The sequence below is a fragment of the Aquarana catesbeiana genome, linkage group LG03, assembly GCF_042186555.1.
Source record: "Aquarana catesbeiana isolate 2022-GZ linkage group LG03, ASM4218655v1, whole genome shotgun sequence".
In the NCBI taxonomy this organism is placed as follows: domain Eukaryota; kingdom Metazoa; phylum Chordata; class Amphibia; order Anura; family Ranidae; genus Aquarana; species Aquarana catesbeiana.
The window spans coordinates 123,506,941-123,527,445 of NC_133326.1; the positions used below are offsets into that span (position 1 = coordinate 123,506,941).

Here is a 20,505-nt window from a genome sequence, read left to right on the forward strand (position 1 = left end):
ATCAAAGATGATTAAGGAGGCAGGTATGGGATGGAAAGGTCTGCATGTGCAGGCTGTTGTGATAACCTGTGTGAGAGGGAAAATGAGAGTGTCAGCAGTCATAGGAGGGTGCCCTCCTTGCACAGTGTTGGGGAGTGAAGATATATCTGGGCTGCATAACCAGCAGCCCCTGACATGAGGAGGAACAACATACCTGTATGACATGAGATTAAGCAATGTCCAACAGAGGGGTGATGGTGACTACTGTGGATATCGGGCATGATGGTGTCAGGCTGGGGATGGGTTTAAGTATTGTGAGGGGCTGGGGCAAACGGCCAATCCCTGTGTGTCTAAGGGGTAAGGCTGAGGGGTGTGTAGCCGCCCCCCATCCCCCCCCCCCCCCCGAGCCGATGGGGTGATGGTCGCAACCAGCGTTTGGAATGCCGGACGCGGTGACGTCAGACGTCCGATGCCGGCCGTGACGGTGCGGTGACCGAGGCCCGCGTGGGCGGCCCGTGACGCAGTTGGAATGGGAGGAGCAGTCTAAAAGTGTGACCTGCGACTGCGCTTCCCTTGTAGGGGCCGCCTGTGTCAAAAGGCACAGAACGGCCCCCCTGCGTCGAGTGGGGAAGATCCATGGGTCCACGTCAGACGGACCCCGCTGGACATAGGAACTACAGGTCAACAGGACATTACAACAAACTTAGGCTATCTGTGCACAGATAATTGTGCATGATGGGACAAGATGGTGTGAAAACAGATCAAACAGATGACAGTAAATTACAATGTACCTACAATTAAGTAAATAGCAAACATGAAAATTCACGAGCATTAATAAGAAATATATACATAGAAAAGGCAAATGGATAATGGTATATACAGATCCCAAAAACGAGCTGGATTTATCTCATAATATCGACATGCATAGTGTTTTGGTAAAAGGTGTTTTATGTGTATTTAGGAAGGGGGGGGGGTTAGGGAAGGGGTGGGTTTGGTTGGGATGGGGGGGGGGACAAAAAAGAGGAAGGGGAAAAAACAACCAAGCATGCAGGGAAAGGGGAGAGTGGGTTGAAAGTTTGAGTATATAGATTAACCTCCCTGGCGGTTTTCCCGAGTGTGGCTCGGGGTTAAAATTCAGTACCATTAGCGGTAACCCCGAGCCACACTCGGGATCGCATTGCAGGATCCTGGGGCGGCGTTAGTTACCTTGTCCCTGGGATCCTGCGATGTCCCCCGCAGTGTCCGAGGGCTCCGTCCTCCTCCGAAGCCTCTCCGTGCCAGGCTCCGTTCCCTGCGAGCGGCGCGACGCAACGCACGGGGGCGGAGCCTGGCGGCAAATTCAAAAAACTGTCAAAATCATAACGCATACAGTACTGTAATCTTACAGATTACAGTACTGTATGAAATGATTTCACATCCCTTTTGTCCCCAGTGCTCTGGCCCATGCCCTGCATGCAGTTTTACATGATATACACTGTTCTTTCTGCCTGGAAACTGGAGATTGTCCATAGCAACCAAAAAGTGTCCCTTTACGTCAAAAGTGGCTTTAGACCAGCTAGAAAACAGCGATAGTAAATTAGAACACTTGCAGAATTGAGCGATAGTGAATTGTGGGGAAATTTATTTTATTACTATTTTTTTTTAATTTTTTTAAATTATTTATTTTTATTTATTATATTATAATTTATGTTTTTGTGTTTCAAACTTTATCATACCCGGGATATCTACTAGACTCTGGTTTGGACAGATTTAAGTGTGTTATTGTTAAGATTTACAGACCTACAATATAAAACGCCAAATTTCCATGCAAAATAATTGTACCGCTTTCAGCACCTAAAATCCGAAATAATCATACCGCCAGGGAGGTTAAGGTGGTTCATTGGGCTCCCATTCTGTTACAATCTCTCCCTCGTATTCCCGGATGAACACGATCCAGGATGAGGAAGGAGAATTTAGGGCAAATACCCTCATGTATTGAAGTCACATGTCTGCCAAGTGGAAAGTTGGGATTAAATGTTCTCATGGATGCGATTATATATCTATATGCTCTACGCCAGAATTCCTGGATGTTTTTTTCCACGCAGAAGCACATGCATTCACACATTAGGAGGTAAACTACGCCAGGTGTTTGGCAGTTAGCATAATGTCTGGGTTTGAACATCTCGCCATTAGGTAATGTGATGCTTTTGGAGATGTTAATAAACTGCCAATATTTGCAGCCACCACACGTAAAGGTTCTTTTGTTTTTACAGGGGTCCCGTTTGCCATCTCCTCTGAACTCACTACACACCAGTTGGTCTCTAAGGGAGCCAGCCCGTCTAAAGGTGAATGCTGGAGTATCTGGTACAAATGGAACAATTAGGGGGTCCATGGTTAGGATGTGCCAGTACTTTTTAACCAACTGTCTGATAGTTAGGTGATGGTTTGAACATCTGGTGATGATGGAAATGGGATTTTGCTTCTTCTTTTTGGAAGATGGGTTATAAAGAAGGTTGTCACAGGTTCTGGTACATGCCTGTTTGAATGCTTTTTGAGACATTTATTGGAATACCCCCGTGCCTGTAGTCGTGTTCTGAGTATATTAGCCTCTTTTTTGAAAACCTCATCGTCCGTACAGTTCCTCCTTGTCCGTAGGTACTGACTGTACGGGATTGAGGAAATCAGGGGTTGAGGATGGAAACTGCTGGCATGCAAGATTGAGTTGCCAGCCGAGGGTTTCCTATATAGGCTGGTGGTTAAACATCCATTGATGTCTTTGTGTATTGTGACATCAAGAAATGTGATAGATTTGCAGTCCCATGTCATGGTGAATGACAGGTTAAAATTATTAGAGTTGAGTTCTTCAAGAAAGGCTGGCAGCTGGTCCGTGGGTCCATTCCACAACAAGGAGGACGTCGTAAATGTATCTGTACCAAAAATGACGTTCTCCACGTGGGGGGCAAGAGATTCAGATTAGTTGATCATGCGTTCCCACTCCCCCAGGTACAGGTTGGCATAAGATGGGGCACATGAGGTCCCTATCGCGACACCCTGCACCTGTAGGTAGTGGGAACCATTGAAGGTAAAGTAGTTATGGGAGAAAGTGAACTCCAGGGCACCCACGAGGAAATCATTGATCTTCTTTTTAGATCTGCTGTTTTGAGCAATGATGTGTTGTATGCATGCAATGCCCTTGTCATGTGGGATTGAGCTGTATAAAGCCTCCACATCTTTTGCAACAAGCACAGATGTGGAGGGGATGCACAGCCCATCAATATTTTGTAACAAGTGCATAGCATCCCGAATGTAACTTGGGAGGTTGAGAACATGGGGACGTAGATATCCATCTAGGAGCTTACTAAACTTCTCTGTTTGGGAGCCATTCCCTGATATAATGGGTCTACCAGATGTCATGCTTTTGTGGAGTTTGGGCAAAGAATAGAACGTTGGGGTACGTGGAAGTTGTGTGCGTACAAAGTCCCATTCTGCTTTGTTGAGAATGTTTTCAGTGTAGGCATGGTCCGCAAGGTTGAAAAACTTTTTGGAATCTCTCAATTCTGGTGGCCGGAATTTTACAATACCATTCTTGGCTGTTGAGTATTTTGTTACACATTTCCACGTACCTCTCATCACAACAATGTTGCCCCCCTTGTCAGAGGGTTTGATGGTTATCGTTGGGTGGCCTTTGAGTGATCTAAGGGCTTCAAGCGTATATTGATTAGTTTACGCAAAAGTTATAGGGTCTACAAAATACGAGATCTATTTATGGAATTTTTTATTATTTCCTTTTTTTTTGACCTAATAAATTGGGTGATCAGCATTTAGCGGGAATGCATCATTGCAGCGGACAGATCGGACACTTGACACTTTTTTGGGACCAGTGACATTATTACAGCGATCAGCTAAAAATAACTACTGATCACTGTATAAATTACACCGGCAGGGAAAGGGTTAACACTAGGGGGCGAACAAGGGGTTAGGTGATCCCCATTCTGGCTCTCTGTGGAGCGATCATGGATGGCCGGCAGACATTGGGTAGGCTGGCCACGCGCGTTGGCTCCGGCGAAGCTATAGACTTCACTGCAGTGGTAACCAGGAAGACAGAATCTCCTAACACTATGTGCACTTTCTAAAGAATATATAAAGATGTGTAGACGGCACATATACATGTAAAACGTATGTAGGGAGATTTGTTTAATCTCTGTATCATCTGAGGCTGTTCACTTCACTGGGTATTTACATCCACTTTGATAATGGTGGGGCTGGTGAGCTGTGTTTGCCATAATTAGAGCAGCATTAAACCCAAAAGCAACCTTTATTATATTGCAGCTTACTAATTCTTAGATGTGATGACTCCATAACTTCTTTAGGCTTTTTTTCCCTTTATGCTCACCTGGTAATACAGCTAGTAAGTCTGTTGTTTTTCAAAAAAACAGGCTCCCCTGGAAATGTAGCAGTTAGAGGGTTGAGACAGCCCATTTACCACTGACAGGGGTGCTTACAATGATCCGCTTTGATTTATGTAAAACCATTATCCCAAATGGGGAAAAAAAATGTTTGCTATAACTGTCTATAAGGTGTTAGCTGGATTTTGGTTTCAGTTTGTTAGTGTATTTAAATCTGCTACTACATCCAAGCCTTCCCTCCTCCCCAGACTAACAATGCTGCTGTCCAAAGGTACCCCTGTTCTTCTTCATCCAGAGTGGGGGCACTCTAATACAAGAGGTGGGTTACTGGCCAGATCACCAGGTGAAAACAGAGGGGGGAAAAAGCCTAAAAAAAAGACTAATGCAGCCACTACGATTCTTAAGCTGCATTAAAAGTTGCAAACTAGATATGAACACTGTCTCAACAAAGTATTAAATCGGTAGTAAACAGCGCATTTTCATTTTTACCTACAAGTAAGCTTATAATGAAGCTTACCTGCTGAGTAAATGAATATCTCCTAAACGTGCACCGCTTAAGAGATATTCACTTGTATGGCAGCCGGTGGCATCGCTGGCGCATGCGCTCTGAAGGCATACCCCTGCTGTTCCTTCAGAGCTCCGTGCAGTGACTCCCGCGCATGCACGGGAGTGATATCACGCCTCGGCCATTTAAGCGGCTGCAGCCGGCAAACCTAGAAGGAAGTACGGGTGAAGATGGAAGCCTCTGCAGCGTTGACAGCATGCCGCTGGAGGGCTTTGTTTCAAGGTAAGTCTTTCATAATAATCTAGTATACAAACATATAATGGGGTTTTCTCAAAACTGACTGCAAAACTGGAAACAAAATATTGCATACCTACATTTCTGGCCACGTGTGTTAAAACTTGGCCATGATGCTGATTCCCTGCATCATCAGTGACGTCATCCATGTGGTGTTGCTCCTTTTATTGTCCAGTCAGCAGGATGAGGTTCTTGATCTCAAAGTATATCTCAAATTGTAAAAAAAAAAAAAAAAAAAAAAAAAAAAGCATCTCCTTTTTCATTAAACTGAACTGAGGGGTTAAATGCTGTGCCTCCTCCTGAAAACAGATAATGAGAAGATGAAAGGGGCATGGATGGCAATTCTAACCACTTTTATTTTTACAGATGATGGCTTTCATTGAGAAACAGACAAAGCTTCTATTATTTCTCTAATATGGCAACACACAAAGTTACTGTGTTCAGAGAACCTTGGTACCTTGTAGAAGTTTAATGAAGGTCACAAATAAGGAATAAATATGAGGACAATTCTACCTGTTTAGAGAGAGCTATGAAATCAAACATTTTATATCACTTTTTTAATCTGTATTTTTTTTTTGGCTCTATTTGACCATTCACGGCTAAATGGGCAGATTCCTTTTCACCAGTTTTGGGATACAGGTTTAACATTTCAGAGTCGCTTGCAGTGCATGAGGGTTGCACATATTGGGTATTTTAAATCATGATTTCATCACTATTACCAATTAATGTGTAGTTACTTTAAAATGATAATAAAGCTTTGTTTTATTTTTTTACTAACAAACCTGCTATACTTGCCCTCTCTGTGTAATGGTTTTGCACAGCGCAGCTTCGATCCTCCTCTTCTCTGGTCCCCCTCCACTGCTCCTGGCTCCTCCCCCTTGAGCAGTGCCCCCAGAGAAAGTCCCTTTCCCCTGGGGGCACCGCTGCATGCTTGCTTTCGAGTTGCTGCTGTATGCCATATAATAGAGCCACAGCTCGACCCCGCCTCCGTCCCCGCTCTCTCCTCATTGGCTCACAGGCTGTGTCAGCCAATGAGGAGGGAGTGTCTCCATACAGCCGAGGCTATCATGAACATCGCTAGTTCGGAGGGCCTCAGGTAAGGATTGGGGGGGGTGGGGGCGCTGAACGCAGAAGGTTTTTTACCTTCATGTATAGAATTCAGCCTTTAGAACCACTTTAATGGCTCCTTGAGACAAATTGACGCTGTCAGCATGTGACGTCTTCAGTACCATTAGATATCTGAGCATCACCAGACATAACCAGCTATGCCAAAAACACCAGCAGTAATATCTAAGGAAGTCCACCTGAAAGCCATTAAAAATAGGAGAGAGTGTTTCCCAGTCTCATAAGGGTTAAAAGATAAAGTGGGATTATATATTTTAAGTTATTTATACCTAATATACTCAGGTAAAATAATGCATATTTTTGCCAGGGACCAAGAGAGCGCATAAATAATTCTACATATGCACATAAATGTTTTAAAAACCTTCATTGTGTGTGTTTAGTTTGCAGTTATATATGGGCATGGAGGCAACCATATTTGCTCAGTATGTTTCACTGCTGTTTCTCAGCTTAACAACTTTTGAGATAAGATATTAGCAGCATGGGAAACACATTGTTTTCAGTGTGTCGGCCCACTCATGGACATGCATTGTGGTAAGCCGCGCATTCCCTTTATGCCAGCAATTCGTCCATTTCCTTAAATGAGAAGTATAGCCAAAGCTATTTTGGCTGTACTACTCTTGGGGATCACAGGAGTGCAGTTGGTTCTGCACTCCTGTGACCTATTTTCAGCTGACAGTGGGCTAAAATCCACTGTCGGCTCATGTCACTTAGCTGGTCCAGGCTTTGGGAAAGCTCCTGACTTTACAGTCGAAATCCACCCAGATGCCTGGACAGGCAGCTGGCTCAGCCTCTCAGCGGGTCGCAGGGAGACTGAGCGAGCCACTCCCTCCCCCTCCACAGTCTGGTACGCTAGTTAGCACTAGAGGAGCAGAGAGACGAAGACTGACAGTCACTGCTTCTCTGCTCGCTGAAGACTGAGAACTGAGAGTGATCAGCTGTCTTTCAACACTCAGTTCTCAGTCTTATGCCGGCCATACACAGTGCAAATTCGCTCGATTTCCCCCATCAAAACAGACAATGTTGACAGGGTGAATTCGTCCTGCTGAGTCATTGTATTCTTCCGGTGGGTTCAGCAGGAACTGGCCGAGATTCGAACAGTCTATGACTGACCTTAGAATCAGTGGGGACAGATGCAGCATCGGATTGATGCTGCAACCACCTAGGTGAGTATAAATCTTTTTTTTAGAAAACCCCATACTTCTCTTTTAAACTTACAAGTTTCATTTGTGATATCACTGACAACAATACAGTATACTTTTCCCTTTTTAGCAGTTGTAAACACCAGGGGTGTTTCATGGTCTTCCCAGTCATGTGACCACTGTGATAGGATGTCACAATGATCATGTGATCAGGAGCCCATCCTACCAGCTCTTGATTGTTGCTGTGTGACCAGGAGCTTACGGGGTGGGGTGTTGGGGGCATGCAATTAATAATTATTTGCTCCTCCTTTATCTTTCTCCTCCTCTTGTGGGAATAGCAGTTATAAGATGACAGTCTTTTCATGATGTGGGTACCTTTTCTGAAAAAGGACTTGCTAAAGCAGGGGTCTCCAAACTACGGCCCTCCAGTTGTTTAGGAACTACAATTTCTGTTATGTCTGTGAATGTCAGAGTTTTACAATGCCTCATGGGACGTGTAGTTCTGCAACAGCTGGAGGGCCGTAGTTTGAGATCCCCGTGCTAAAGGATACTTTTTTGTTTTGTGACTTTAAGCTGATTTATTTTTATTTTTTTTCATGTAGGATGAGGTTGGATCTCCAGGAATAGTGGTGGGTGTGTCTGTGGATGGTGAAACTATTTGGACAGAAGGTAAGCGTGTCTGGAATACTACTCTTCTAATTTATGAATGATCTGCGTATTATGTAAGAGGTGATAGTCTGGAGACAAATTTCTCTAATCCCTTTGTGTGCACAAAACACAATTTCAATAGCGTTTTCTGTTATGAAAATAAACTGCTTTAAAAATAAGCTACACAAAGCTCATTTGTTTTCATGCTGGTGTATCATGGAACCTCAGACAAAGATAATTTGCACTTGCAGTATCTAATATTTCATATTTAGTTTGGTTGCAAAAATGTGTCATTGTCCTGATCAGATATTTATGTTGTCAGTGTATGTAAATACTTTTAAATCTAGGTGATAATGGTTTTGTTTATTTTCCCCAGCCAGCCAGTGACATCATACATAATGTATATTTGATGTACATTGTCTTTTGAAAGAAAAGTCATGTATAAAAGACATTCTGGTCACTGAGACAATGGGGTTTGATATACTAAAGGAGTAGAGCGCGTTTACCTTGCAAAGTGAATTTTCACTTTGGAAGAGAATTTTCTCTTAAGCTGGCCAATCATTATACACATTTATTGTTCAATTTCCTTTAGATTTACCTTTAACTATGTAGTGCAAGGGCTTGTCTGATTGCATTCAAATTGAAAGTGTTTAGATTTGACCTCATATTATATGGTTTTGGTAAATAGGAAAATGCTACAAGAAAATTGTATAATGTATGGGCCATCCTTAGCTTAATGAAGGCTGATTGAAGTATGCGGCTCTTTAATACATTCGCTAAGCTAAGTGAAAATTTCCTTGAAATGTGAGCAAGTAAACAGTCTATACTCCCTTTAGTAGATCAACCCCAATGACTAAATAAAGACTAGTGTGCAATCCCAGCCCATATAATTCTTCATAAATCTGACTTTATTTAAAGCATGGCTGTATTTATACAAAAATCAAGTTCAAGATCAGGCAATAGACAGCAAATGCTTACTTTGTATAGCAGCTATTCTGTTGCTTTGCATATAATGTTCACAGCCTCCCCTGTCGCTGCAGCTTAGGAGTAATGGGCTGGTTCTGCCTAAGGCTGTCACTGATTTTGAATAAGAAAGTCAGAAATTCTGATCGAATTATGTGTTTAGTGACTCAAAAAGTATTGAAGCCCGTGGATTAACATGGAAGTCAGGCAACTTGCATTTTCAGAATCAGTGATCATAAGCTGCATTTACATAGATTTTCTCAATACAGATTTCCTGTACACCATGTATATATATTCCCAACCTTTTGTTTTATCATAACCTCAAATAATATATTTTTAGGTGCAGTTTTAAAGAGTGTTTGATCCCAGTAACTGGATTGTCACTTGACATCTTTGACCTTTGGGGATCATACAAGATAAACCAGAGGCTGCTGGTCTTTGTCACTAATTTACATGACAAATGCTTTTTGTGGATTGGCATTAGGGTTACACTTAAGCCTAGTACAAACGGGCCGAATGTCATGCGGCAATCGGCCAGTGTGTATTGCAACCGGTCTGTGGAGCACTGTGGTAGTTCATTGATTCCACTGTCAGAATGTATCGGCTTCCTCCTATGAGGTATGAGGAAGCAGAAACACTGACAGGTCTGCAGTGATCCTGCATGCCCTCAGCGATCTGCTGATTGCTGGTGCAATGCTTTACAGGCTCCTGCAATAAAAAATAATAAATGCACATTTTTTTTACCTGCAAAAAATTTACATTTTATAATTTATTTTATTTTTTGTGAACTTTAGAGCAGTGGTCATCAACCTTGTCCTCAGGGCCCACTAACTGGCCAGTTTTGCAAGATAACTGAAATACATCACAAGTGATATAATTTGCTACTCAGTGATTGCAGTATTCTAGTCTGCATCTCCCCAAGGTAATACATAAAACCTGGCCTGTTAGTGGGCCCTGAGGACAGGGTTGATGACCACTGCTTTAGAGCTCTTCTAGGAGTATGATGCAGACATTTTTAGCAGTCACTCTGCAGCATTTCCCTGTAGTATTATCAATGGATGGAGGAGATTATGCATTACTAGCATTTGGCATCTGCAGATTGGACAATTTAGTTTATTTGTTCTGTTCTTCTGCACTGGTAAGGCAGAGTGAATATACACATATATGGCACATACATACTGTACGTTCGCTAATACACCTTCACACATGCTCTCATACTGTGTACACAGTCAAACATGCATTGATGCAGACCTATTACAGCCTCTTCACTGCAGTCCTGTGTGTGAGCGGAGTAGATGGGGGGTACTCAATTTACTGCTTCTGTTGCAGTCAGAAATTTAGCATGATGGAACCTTCCCTGCTACATAGCATGGCTCCCTCCCCAGGACACAAAAGAATGCCCCTTAAAGCGTTTGTTAACCCGAAAAAAAAATTTTTGATTCTGGTCTCTTAAAGCAGATTACACAGCACAGTGCTTGTGCTATGTAATCTGCCACCCTCTAAACTGTAAAAAAAAAAAAAAAAAAAAACCCTAAACCTACCACTTCCTTGTATGCCCTCTCTAAACAGACCAAAATAACCAGGGCAGCGCCGCCCTGATCACCATGGTCAAAGTGCCTCCCTCCGTGATAGGCTGCCTGCTCTCTGCTCTACTCTCTCCCCCATCACTCCCCTCCTTCCTGTCTGTCAGCGTCCTCTCTGTCTGTCTCCGGCCCAGCCCCACCCCCCGCCGCCATTATTGTAATAATAAAATATTAAATTTGTCACTGTCAGGCCCTCTATTAGAGGCTGGCATAGCACACCGTGTAAGTTGTATTTAAAAACGAGCAGTGTAAATACTGAATTTCAGCTGTCTTCAGGCCGGTCACGTGACTAGCGGCCGCTTTCCAGCTCCAATGGATGGCTACTACGGAGGAGACGAGCGGCCACATGACCTCCCTCAGAGCTGGAAAGGGGACGCGAGTGATGTGACCGGCCTGAAGACAGCTGAAATTCAGTGTTTACACTGCTTCTTTTTAAATACAACTTACACTGTGTGCTATGCCAGCCTCTAATAGAGGGGCTGGCATAGTCTTTTAATATTTCCTTAACCACTTAAGGACCAGCCTCGTTTTGGATTTTAGGTGTTTACATGTTTAAAACAGGTTTTTCTGCTAGAAAATTACTTAGAACCCCCAAACAATATATATGGTTTTTCTTCTAACACCCTAGAGAATACAATGGCGGTCATTGCAATACTTTTTTTTGCACCGTATTTGCGCAGCGGTCTTATAAGCGCACTTTTTTTGGAAAAATTTCACTTTTTTGAATAAAAAAATAAAACAACAGTAAAGTTATCCCTATTTTTTTTTTATATTGTGAAATATAATGTTACGCCAAGTAAATTGATACCCAACATGTCATGCTTGAAAATTGCGCCCGCTCGTGGAATGGCGTCAAACTTCAAAAATCTCCATAGGGGACGTTTAAAAAATTCTACAGGTTGCATATTTTGCGCTACAGAGGAGGTCTAGGGCTAGAATTATTGCTCTCGCTCTACCGGTCGCGGCGATACCTCACATGTGTGGTTTGACCACCGTTTTCATATGCAGGCGCTACTCGCGTATGCGTTCGCTTCTGCGTGCGAGCTCGTCGGGACAGGGGGGTTTTAAAAATTTTTTTTTTATTTTTATTATTTATTTTACAATATTTTATTTATTTTTACACTGTTTAAAAAAAAAAAAAAAATTGTGTCACTTTTATTCCTATTACAAGGAATGTAAACATCCCTTGTAATAAAAAAAAGCATGGCAGGACCTCTTAAATATAAGATCTGGGGTCAAAAAGACCTCAGATCTCATATTTACACTAAAATGCAATAAAAAAAAAAAAAAAAAAGTCATTTAGAAAAATGACATTTGAAAAAATATGCCTTTAAGAGGCGTGGACGGAAGTGACGTTTTGACGTCGCTTCCGCCCAGCAGTGTCATGGAAACGAGTGAGCACCATCTTGGCCTCACTCGTCTCCAGACAAACCACTGAGCAGGATGCGATCGCCTCCGCCGCTACCGACGGCTCCGGTAAGCGGCGGAGGGCACCGGATCGCGGCGGGAGGGGGGGGCCCCTCTCCCGCCACCGATAAAAGTGATCTTGTGGCGAATCCGCCGCAGGGACCACTTTTATCTGAAAGCCGGCCGCCGCACGAAAACGGGGATACCGGGGTTATGGCAGCTAACTGCTGCCATAACAACGATATCCCCGTTCAAAATTAGGACGTATATAGTCGTGCGGCAGTCGGGAAGTGGTTAACAAACACTTTAATGTATCACTACTCATAGCTAATACAGCCAGGTGTCTGCAGTAGGAAATAATCAACATGTTTCTTGCTCTTACTTGCACCACTCCTAATGTCTGCAGCATATTTCAATATTAATGACCGTCAAAAGTGTTCCTGTAGCCCCAAATGAGGTCATAACTTATGGGATACAAACATTGCACTTATGACAATAATTCGAAAGGTCCTTCACTAGTGATCTAAGAGGTCACGATTAGATTTATAAAAATCCATAAAGTAACATACATCGCATTGCACCTTGTACTCTGTTCCCATAGGGCTTGGGTTTGCTGATGTGGAGAACCGGATTCCGTGTTCAGCAGACAGTGTCATGCGTGTAGCCAGTATCAGCAAATCTTTTACTATGACGGCAGTGGCCAAGCTTTGGGAGGAGGGTCGGCTAGATCTAGACGCACCAGTGCAGAAGTATGTACCGGAGTTCCCAGAAAAGGAGTTTGAAGGTGAAAAGGTGTGAAAAGTCACAAGCATTTATTAATATTGCAATGATGTTGGAGCTGCTCAACTTTGCCTATATTTTGCTAGTTAATCATATTTTTTTAAAGGGCAGACGTATATTTTAATATAAGAATATCATATAAATTTTATTGAAATGGTTATACTGATAGGTAACAAGACTCTGTTGCTTTGCTCATTTGGGGCAAAGTGACTGAGTCTCTTAAAAGAACAATCCCCTTTTTGTCATTGTCACTTTTTGGCATGTTCTCCTTCTATTCTTTTGTTCAATTGGAGTCTGGAGTCAAACCCTGTGTAAGCTTGTAAGCTCTGTGTTGGGCGACGTTAAAGCTAATTTCATGAAGACAACTCCTCCCTCGTATTACAGTGTTCAGGCCCAAACATTACATACTGGAGGAAGGTTTTTATGATGTGTACAGTGTGTGTGTGTATGTGATATCAACTGATATGGGTTTTTCTCTGGTCGATGTCGATTATATGATGCCGTTTTTTTCTTTTTGGACCGATATTTTAGGCCGATTTTATTTATTTTTATTTTTTTTCCCTTCATCTCATAAAATCTAACAGTTAAGTAATGAGAAGTGATACAGAAAATTTCTTAAATTAAACATTTATTAAACACAACAAGCCTCCAATCAGTGCACTTGTATGTATAATTTAGATTTAAAAAAAACTATGTATATTAAATATTAAATACACAAAAACTGGTAATCAAAACTTTGTCCAAAAAAATTGCATTTGAAAGACTGCTGCGCAAATACTGTATGACATAAAATATTGCAACAACCGTCATTTTATTCTCTAGCGTCTCTGCTAAAAAAATATATATAATGTTTCGGGCTTCTAAGTGATTTTCTAGCAGAAAATTCTGGATTTTTACTTGTAAGCAACACGACAGAAAAGATTGTCTTTAAAGCGGAGTTCCACCCAAAAGTGGAACTTCCGCTTTAAGTACTCCTCGCCCCCTGACATGCCACAATTGGCATGTCATTTTTTGGGGGGGGGGGGGGGGGCTGGGTACCTGGTTTGGAGTGGGACTTCCTGTCCCACTTCCTTCTTCAGACTTCTGACCGCCTAAGCGACCCCTCCCTCCCAGCAATGTTCTGAGACATGTCACAGGTCCCAGAACATTGCCTGGCCATTGACGGAGCGCAGCGCTGCGGCCGGCTGTGAAGCCGCAAACTGTCACAGCCGGGCGCCCACACTCACAATGTCGGCGCCGCAAAGAGGAGGGGGAGAGAACGGAGGGTTCGAGCGGCCTCATCGCTGGACCGTGGGACAGCTAAGTCAGCAGGTATACTTTTTGTAGCTGCTGACTTTTAATAAACTCAAAAACCAGTGGAACTCCACTTTAAATGGTTAAACTGAGATCTTCTACACACCGAGTTCATTCCTTTGATAAGTAGAAACATTGTATCTCTTTGCTTCTTATCAGCAATGTTCTCAGACTTGGCAGGTTGCCCAGATAGGAGAGACTCAAGTTGCTCCAATGGGGAGACTTCAGGCGATTTGCTTTGACTTCTATTACAGAAGTAATTTGCAAGTCGCGCTAAAGTCGCGCTGTGCAGGGGCATGCTGAGTCGCCCCGCAAGTCGGAACGCCCCTGTGTGAACAAGCTAGTGCATAAATTAATAGGCCTAGTTTGCAGCACAATCAGCCAATGTCCTTCAATTAAAAAATGCCAAAAATCGCCCGATATATCGGTCGACCTCTAAAAAAAAAAATATGTGTATGTATATATATATGTGTGTGTGTATGTGTGTATATAATATATAAAATTTTATATACACACACAGTGCTGTGAAAAAGCATTTCCCCCCTCTGAATTTTAATTTTCTCGAATCGTCTTCCAGGGCAGCATCTGAGAGATAGGCTCCTCCTCCCTGAAACAGGAAACACATTAGTCCACCATTATAAATTTCACAGTCTTACCTGCGTGCCTCAGTTGTTTGTGTTTCCTCCGGACCCACAGGAGCTGCAAAAGAAACGTTTGTTATTTTACTTCAGTCTCTGTGCTAGTTGCAGGAGACTCCCTGCCAGCATCCCATCCAGCCCAGCGGGCCTTGGGAGGGCGAGCAGGGGCAGCATATTTGAGCAGTATTGCTCTGCCTGAGATTTCACCCCTACAGAGGGGTCTGCAATCATCCCCCCAAGCTGCAATAATGCACTGACATTTCCCCCATGCCACTGCTCAGGGGACCTGCTGCAGTTTTTTCACCAGGGAACTCCATGTGCAAACTCTGGTAACATACTCCCAGACATGAAGAGCGTACAGTGGTGTGGGTGCATGGATGCCTTACCCCCTGATTACAGCCACTGCCACGCCGGACCGGTAGGTGCCTCACTGCTTATTTTTTGTTCCTCTCCTACCCCTGTGATGTCCGCACCCGCCGCCCACTTGATTGCCTGTTTTTTTGCCGCGATCGGCGTCCTCTACACACTGCAAAACAAGCCTCTCCTCATGGAGGCTTGGTGGGGTGTACCAAGATGGCGTCGGAGACACTTCTGGGTTAGCGGCCATTTTCCTGGAGCCTGCTTCCAGGGATACAAAGTGGGCTACGGTTACATCACTTCCGGGGGCGGGAATTAAAAAAAAAGATTTTTAATCATGGCAAATATATCAATATACATGCATACTGCAGCAGAGTCCCCCTCCCTATTGGGCCCAGAAGGGAGGATACCAATTGCAGTGGCATGTGCAGGTATATCCACCAACCTGCACGGGGTCAGCTGGGGGCGGGGCCGGAGCTTAAGCAGGAAGCAGTTAAAAAGGCCCCTCTAAGCAGAGGATCCTGGTGGCTGACCATGTCTGACGCTTCTCTGCCCTGCAGATCCTGCAAGCCAGGACAGCTCCAAGGTAAGCCAGAATACTCAAGAGTCACCTCTGACTTAACTTTACTGTAAAACTGCCTACTTACAGGCAGCCTTTACACGCCTACCTCATGGGGACCTTTTTTGTGCTTGATTTCAGGCAAAGACCCCTGAGGAAAGGGAAGTGGAAAGCAACAAAACATGTGCTTTGTGCAGCCACCGGTTTTCCCCAGAAGGAAAAAAAAAAAAAAAACCCTATATCAAAAATGTATAGACAAAATGGTGGCCAAAGAATCGCAAGGGTATCTGAAAGATCTGCTCAGCTCTTTCAAGAAAGAAATACAGAGCACCATGGCGCCTCTACGCTCAGCTATTAAAAAGTTAGAAGCGCCATCAAGCGTCAGTCAGACCAATACCCCGTCTACCACCGGATATGCGTTCCTTCAGGAGATGCGGTTTCAGAGGGCAACTTTATTTCTATCAGGGGATACGAATAGCCTTCTAAAAGCCATAGCGGACACGCTAGGTATTAAAGAACATAAATCCGCAGAACTCACAATACATGACGAGATGTATAAAGAGCTACAACCCAGAAAGCCTAGTACATTCCCTCTACACCAAACTCATAAAGATATCTTTTAAAAAAAGAGTGGGAAGACCCAGAGAAGAAACTCTTCATGCCAGCCACAGTCAAACGCAGACCCGTTTGCAGAGACGGACACCAAAACCTGGGCTAAATGCCCCAAAGTGGATGCTTCTCTGGCAAAAGTCACAAATAAATCTGACTTGGCCTTTGACGACGCAGGTACCTTAAGTGACCCCATGGAAATCCGGCAATAGCTTCCACCTGCACAGCCCGGACTTTATCAATCTGGCTAACCCAGCTTCAAGAACTTCTGGAGAGAGACACGCCTAGGGAGGGCAGCACAGTGGTGTAGTGGGTAGCACTCTCACCTAGCAGTAAAAAGGGTCGCTGGTTCATATCCCAACCACGACACTACCTGCCTGGAGTTTGATTGTTCTCCCTGTGCCTGCGTGGGTTTCCTCCAGGTACTCCGGTTTCCTCCCACACTCCAAAGACATGACATCCTTCCACGGGAGACATTTATGGCGACAATAGGCCTATAGGATGCCTACCTACATGTCCCCATAAAGGAGGGTCATCCAAAAATTCCTAAGGTTCGCAGTACAAGGGCCAGCAACTACGCCGCACCCTCAATACACAGCTCTCCTTTTCGGCATCTCCTCTGCACCAAAAATCTTCTCAAAGATAATGGCAGAAGCGTTAAAAGGTCTAAGACAACTAGGTATTGGCATAATACCATATTTAGACGATTTACTGATCTTTGCGGACTCAGCAGAGGCCCTAGAAAGCAGCCTGTGCACAAGTATATCCTATCTGCAAAACCGGGGATGGATAATAAATGCAGAAAAGTCACAGATGACCCCAAGCCAGTGAGTGGTATATTTGGGCTATATACACTGGACTCCAGACTAACGAAAACCTTCCTAATGGAAGAAAAGAACGAAAAAAATCACACAGGCAGTAACCTTCCTAATAAGGACCAATGCCATAACATTCAGACAAGGTATGACCGTACTAGGACTGATGATGTCTTCTATTCCAGCTATCACCTGGGCACAGATTCACATGAGACCTCTACAGAACTACATTCTGTCCCAGTGGGATGGCAGCCACTCATCCCTAGACAGGTCCTTTCCTGTTCCAACCACAGTCAAACTAACACTACAATGGTGGCTCAATCTACTTCGATACATCGAAGGACGCAAATGGGCCCAATCCAAGCCAATCGGGATCACCACCGATGCCAGTGCCCTAAGCTGGGGGGCACACTTGGAGGGCCTCTGCTCACAGGGAAAATTGACCTCCAAATGGTCCCAAGCCTCCTCAAGCATGAGAGAGCTAAAAGCGGTGGGGGAAGCATTAAAAGCGTTCAAACCAGCAATACAGGGGAGAAACGTAAAGTTACAATCGGAAAACGTCACCACTGTGGTATACCTAAACAGACAAGGTGGGACAAAGTCCCGAAGCTTGATGAAGCTGACGGAGAAAATCCTACTATGGGCAGAATCAAACAAAGTCAATATCAGCTATCTATCTGAAAGGAACAGACAATACGCTGGCAAACTTCCTGAGCCGGAAGACCATAAAACAGACGGAGTGGTCTCTGAAAAAAGCGACCTTCGCACAAGTCATTTAAAAGTGGGGAGTACCCGAGGTAGATCTATACGTCTCCAAAGCGATTGCAAAATCACCAACATTCTTCTCTCTGGACCCCATAGATGGCAACAGCGGCATAGACGCCTTCAACCAGAGCTGGGTATGGCAATTATGTTATGCATTCCCTCCAACTGCCATAATACCAAGGGTGATTCAAAAAATAAAGGCAGAGAGAGAGCAATGGTGATACTAATAGCACTGCACTGGCCACAAAGGGCATGGTTCAGCCACTTGAAAAACCTCAGCATCCAGCCTCAGCTGACACTGACGGACCAGCCAGATCTCCTATCGCGGGGCCCAGTCAACCACCCGAACCACAGAATCCTGAAGCTTTTGGCCTGGGTACTGAAGGGGTGAGACTTCAGAACAAAGGATTGTCAGACAATGGGATCGATACCATCCTAAACAGCAGGAAGCCCGGAACTAGGGCGATCTACGAGGAAGTGAGGGAAAAAAGTTTGTCTCCTGGAACAGAAACAAACCATATTCCAAAAGAGGAATAATCCCAACAATCCTGGATTTTCTACAAGATGGAGCAGACAAAAATATTTCCCCAAGTACGCTGAAGGTACATGTTGCAGCACTCTCTACTCGTTCATAGACACAAGACTAGCAGAGGACCCGCTGATAAAGCGATTCCTGATGTCACTCAAAAGAGCTAGACCAGCCAAAATGAATAGAACTCCAACTTGGGACATGCCCACAGTACTTAGAGGATTTCTTTCCCCTCCATTTGTACCGATGGAAGATAGCTCAGACAAAAACCTCACCTTAAAGACTGTACTGAAATCCAAGCACTGTCTATAATGGAACCATACTGCCTAATACATTTAGACAAAATAATTCTCTCTCCAGACCCCAAAATATCATCATACTTTTGCTTCCAAAATCTATGGCTAGCGAAAAGAGACACACTCACAACAAACGCGATGTAGGAAACATACTTTGAAAGAACGTGGGAGTGGCGAAGAACGACCTCCCTTTTTTGTCCTTTTATGCAGGAGTCAACAAAGGGAAACAGGCTTCCAAGAATACCATCAGCAGATGGATAAGAATGGCCATACAGACGACCTATGAGGCACAAAGCCTCACTCCGCCAAGCGGGATCAGAGCACACACAACCAGAGCCTGGGCTACCTCGGTCGCAGAGAAAGCAGGGGCAACTCCGGAGCAGATCTGCAGGGCAGCGACATGGTCGAGCTTCAGTACCTTCAAGGCACTACCGCATAGACCAGCTGTCTGACCAAGACCAGGCACTTGGTCGCAAGGTGCTCCAGTTTCTATCCCCACCCTAGTAAGTATTGCTTTATACATCCTCTCAGATGCTGCCCTGGAAGACGATTCGAGAAAATAGAGTTAGGTACCTGGTAACTCTTTTTCTAAGAAGTCTTCCAGGGCAGCACTAGTTCCCACCCTTGAAAAGACAAATACCAGGTACAACGGGGGAGCTTTTAAGATTTACTGAGATTTCCTTCGGTGCTTTAATACAACTGAGGCACGCAGGTAAGACTGTGAAATTTATAATGGTGGACTAATGTGTTTCCTGTTTCAGGGAGGAGGAGCCTATCTCTCAGATGCTGCCCTGGAAGACTTCTTAGAAAAAGAGTTACCAGGTACCTAACTCTATTTTTTTTTTTTTTTGCATATTTGTCACACAGCCCCAGACCATCACGCTACCACCACCATGTCTGACTGTTGGTATGATGTTCTTGTTATGAAATGCTGTATTAGTTTTATGCTAGATGTAACGGGACGCACACCTTCCAAAAAGTAAAATTTTTGTCTCATCAGTCCACAGAATCTTTTCCTAAAAGTCTTGGGGATAATCGAGATGTTTTTTGGTAAATGTGAGATGAGCGTTTGTGTTTTTGGTCAGCAGTGACTTTGGCCTTGGAATTCCTCCCATGGATGCCATGTTTGCCAATTTCTTATTGTTGAATCATGAACACTGATCTTACCTGAGGCAAGTGAGGCCTGCAGTTCTTTAGATATTGTTCTGGGTTCTTTTATGACCTCCTGGATGAGTCGTCATTATGCTCTTGGAGCAATTTTTGTAGGCCGGCCACTCCTGGGAAGGTTCACCACTGTTCCAAGTTATATCCGTTTGTGGATAGTAGGTCTCCCCGTGGTTCACTGGAGTTCCAAAGCCTTAGAAATGGCTTTGAAACTCTTCCTAGACTGATACATGTACATTACTTTGTTTCTCATCTGTTCTTGAATTTTTGTTAGATTGTGGCATGATGTGTGGCTTTTTGTGATCTGTTAGAGCAGTGGTCATCAACCCTGTCCTCAGGGCCCACTAACAGGCCAGGTTTGCAAGATAACTGAAATACATCACAGGTGATATCATTTGCTGCTCAGTGATTGCAGTATTCTAGTCTGCATCTCCCCAAGGTAATACATAAAACCTGGCCTGTTAGTGGGCCCTGAGGACAGGGTTGATGACCACTGTGTTAGAGTGCTTCACTTTGTCAGACAGCTTCTATTTATATGATTTCTTGATTCAACGGGTCTGGCAGTAACCAGGCCTGGGTGTGGCTTTTTTCACTTAATAAATGAAATAATAATTTAAAAACTGCATCTTGGATTTACTCGGGTTATCTTTGTGTAATATTAACATTTGTTTG

General features: G+C 43.9%; 1 protein-coding gene across 2 annotated transcripts in view; it reads left to right on the forward strand.

The window, feature by feature from the left end:
• Positions 1–20,505, forward strand: part of LACTB (lactamase beta) — a 67,939-nt gene that overhangs the window by 12,754 nt on the left and 34,680 nt on the right. Inside the window, exons 2-4 of one of the 2 annotated variants that reach the window (XM_073619139.1) lie at positions 2,232–2,303; positions 8,030–8,096; positions 12,630–12,820. In XM_073619139.1, coding sequence (XP_073475240.1) covers positions 2,232–2,303; positions 8,030–8,096; positions 12,630–12,820 — 330 coding nt within the window. The remainder of the gene's footprint in view (positions 1–2,231; positions 2,304–8,029; positions 8,097–12,629; positions 12,821–20,505) is intronic. The other variant, XM_073619140.1, reaches the window with a different exon arrangement.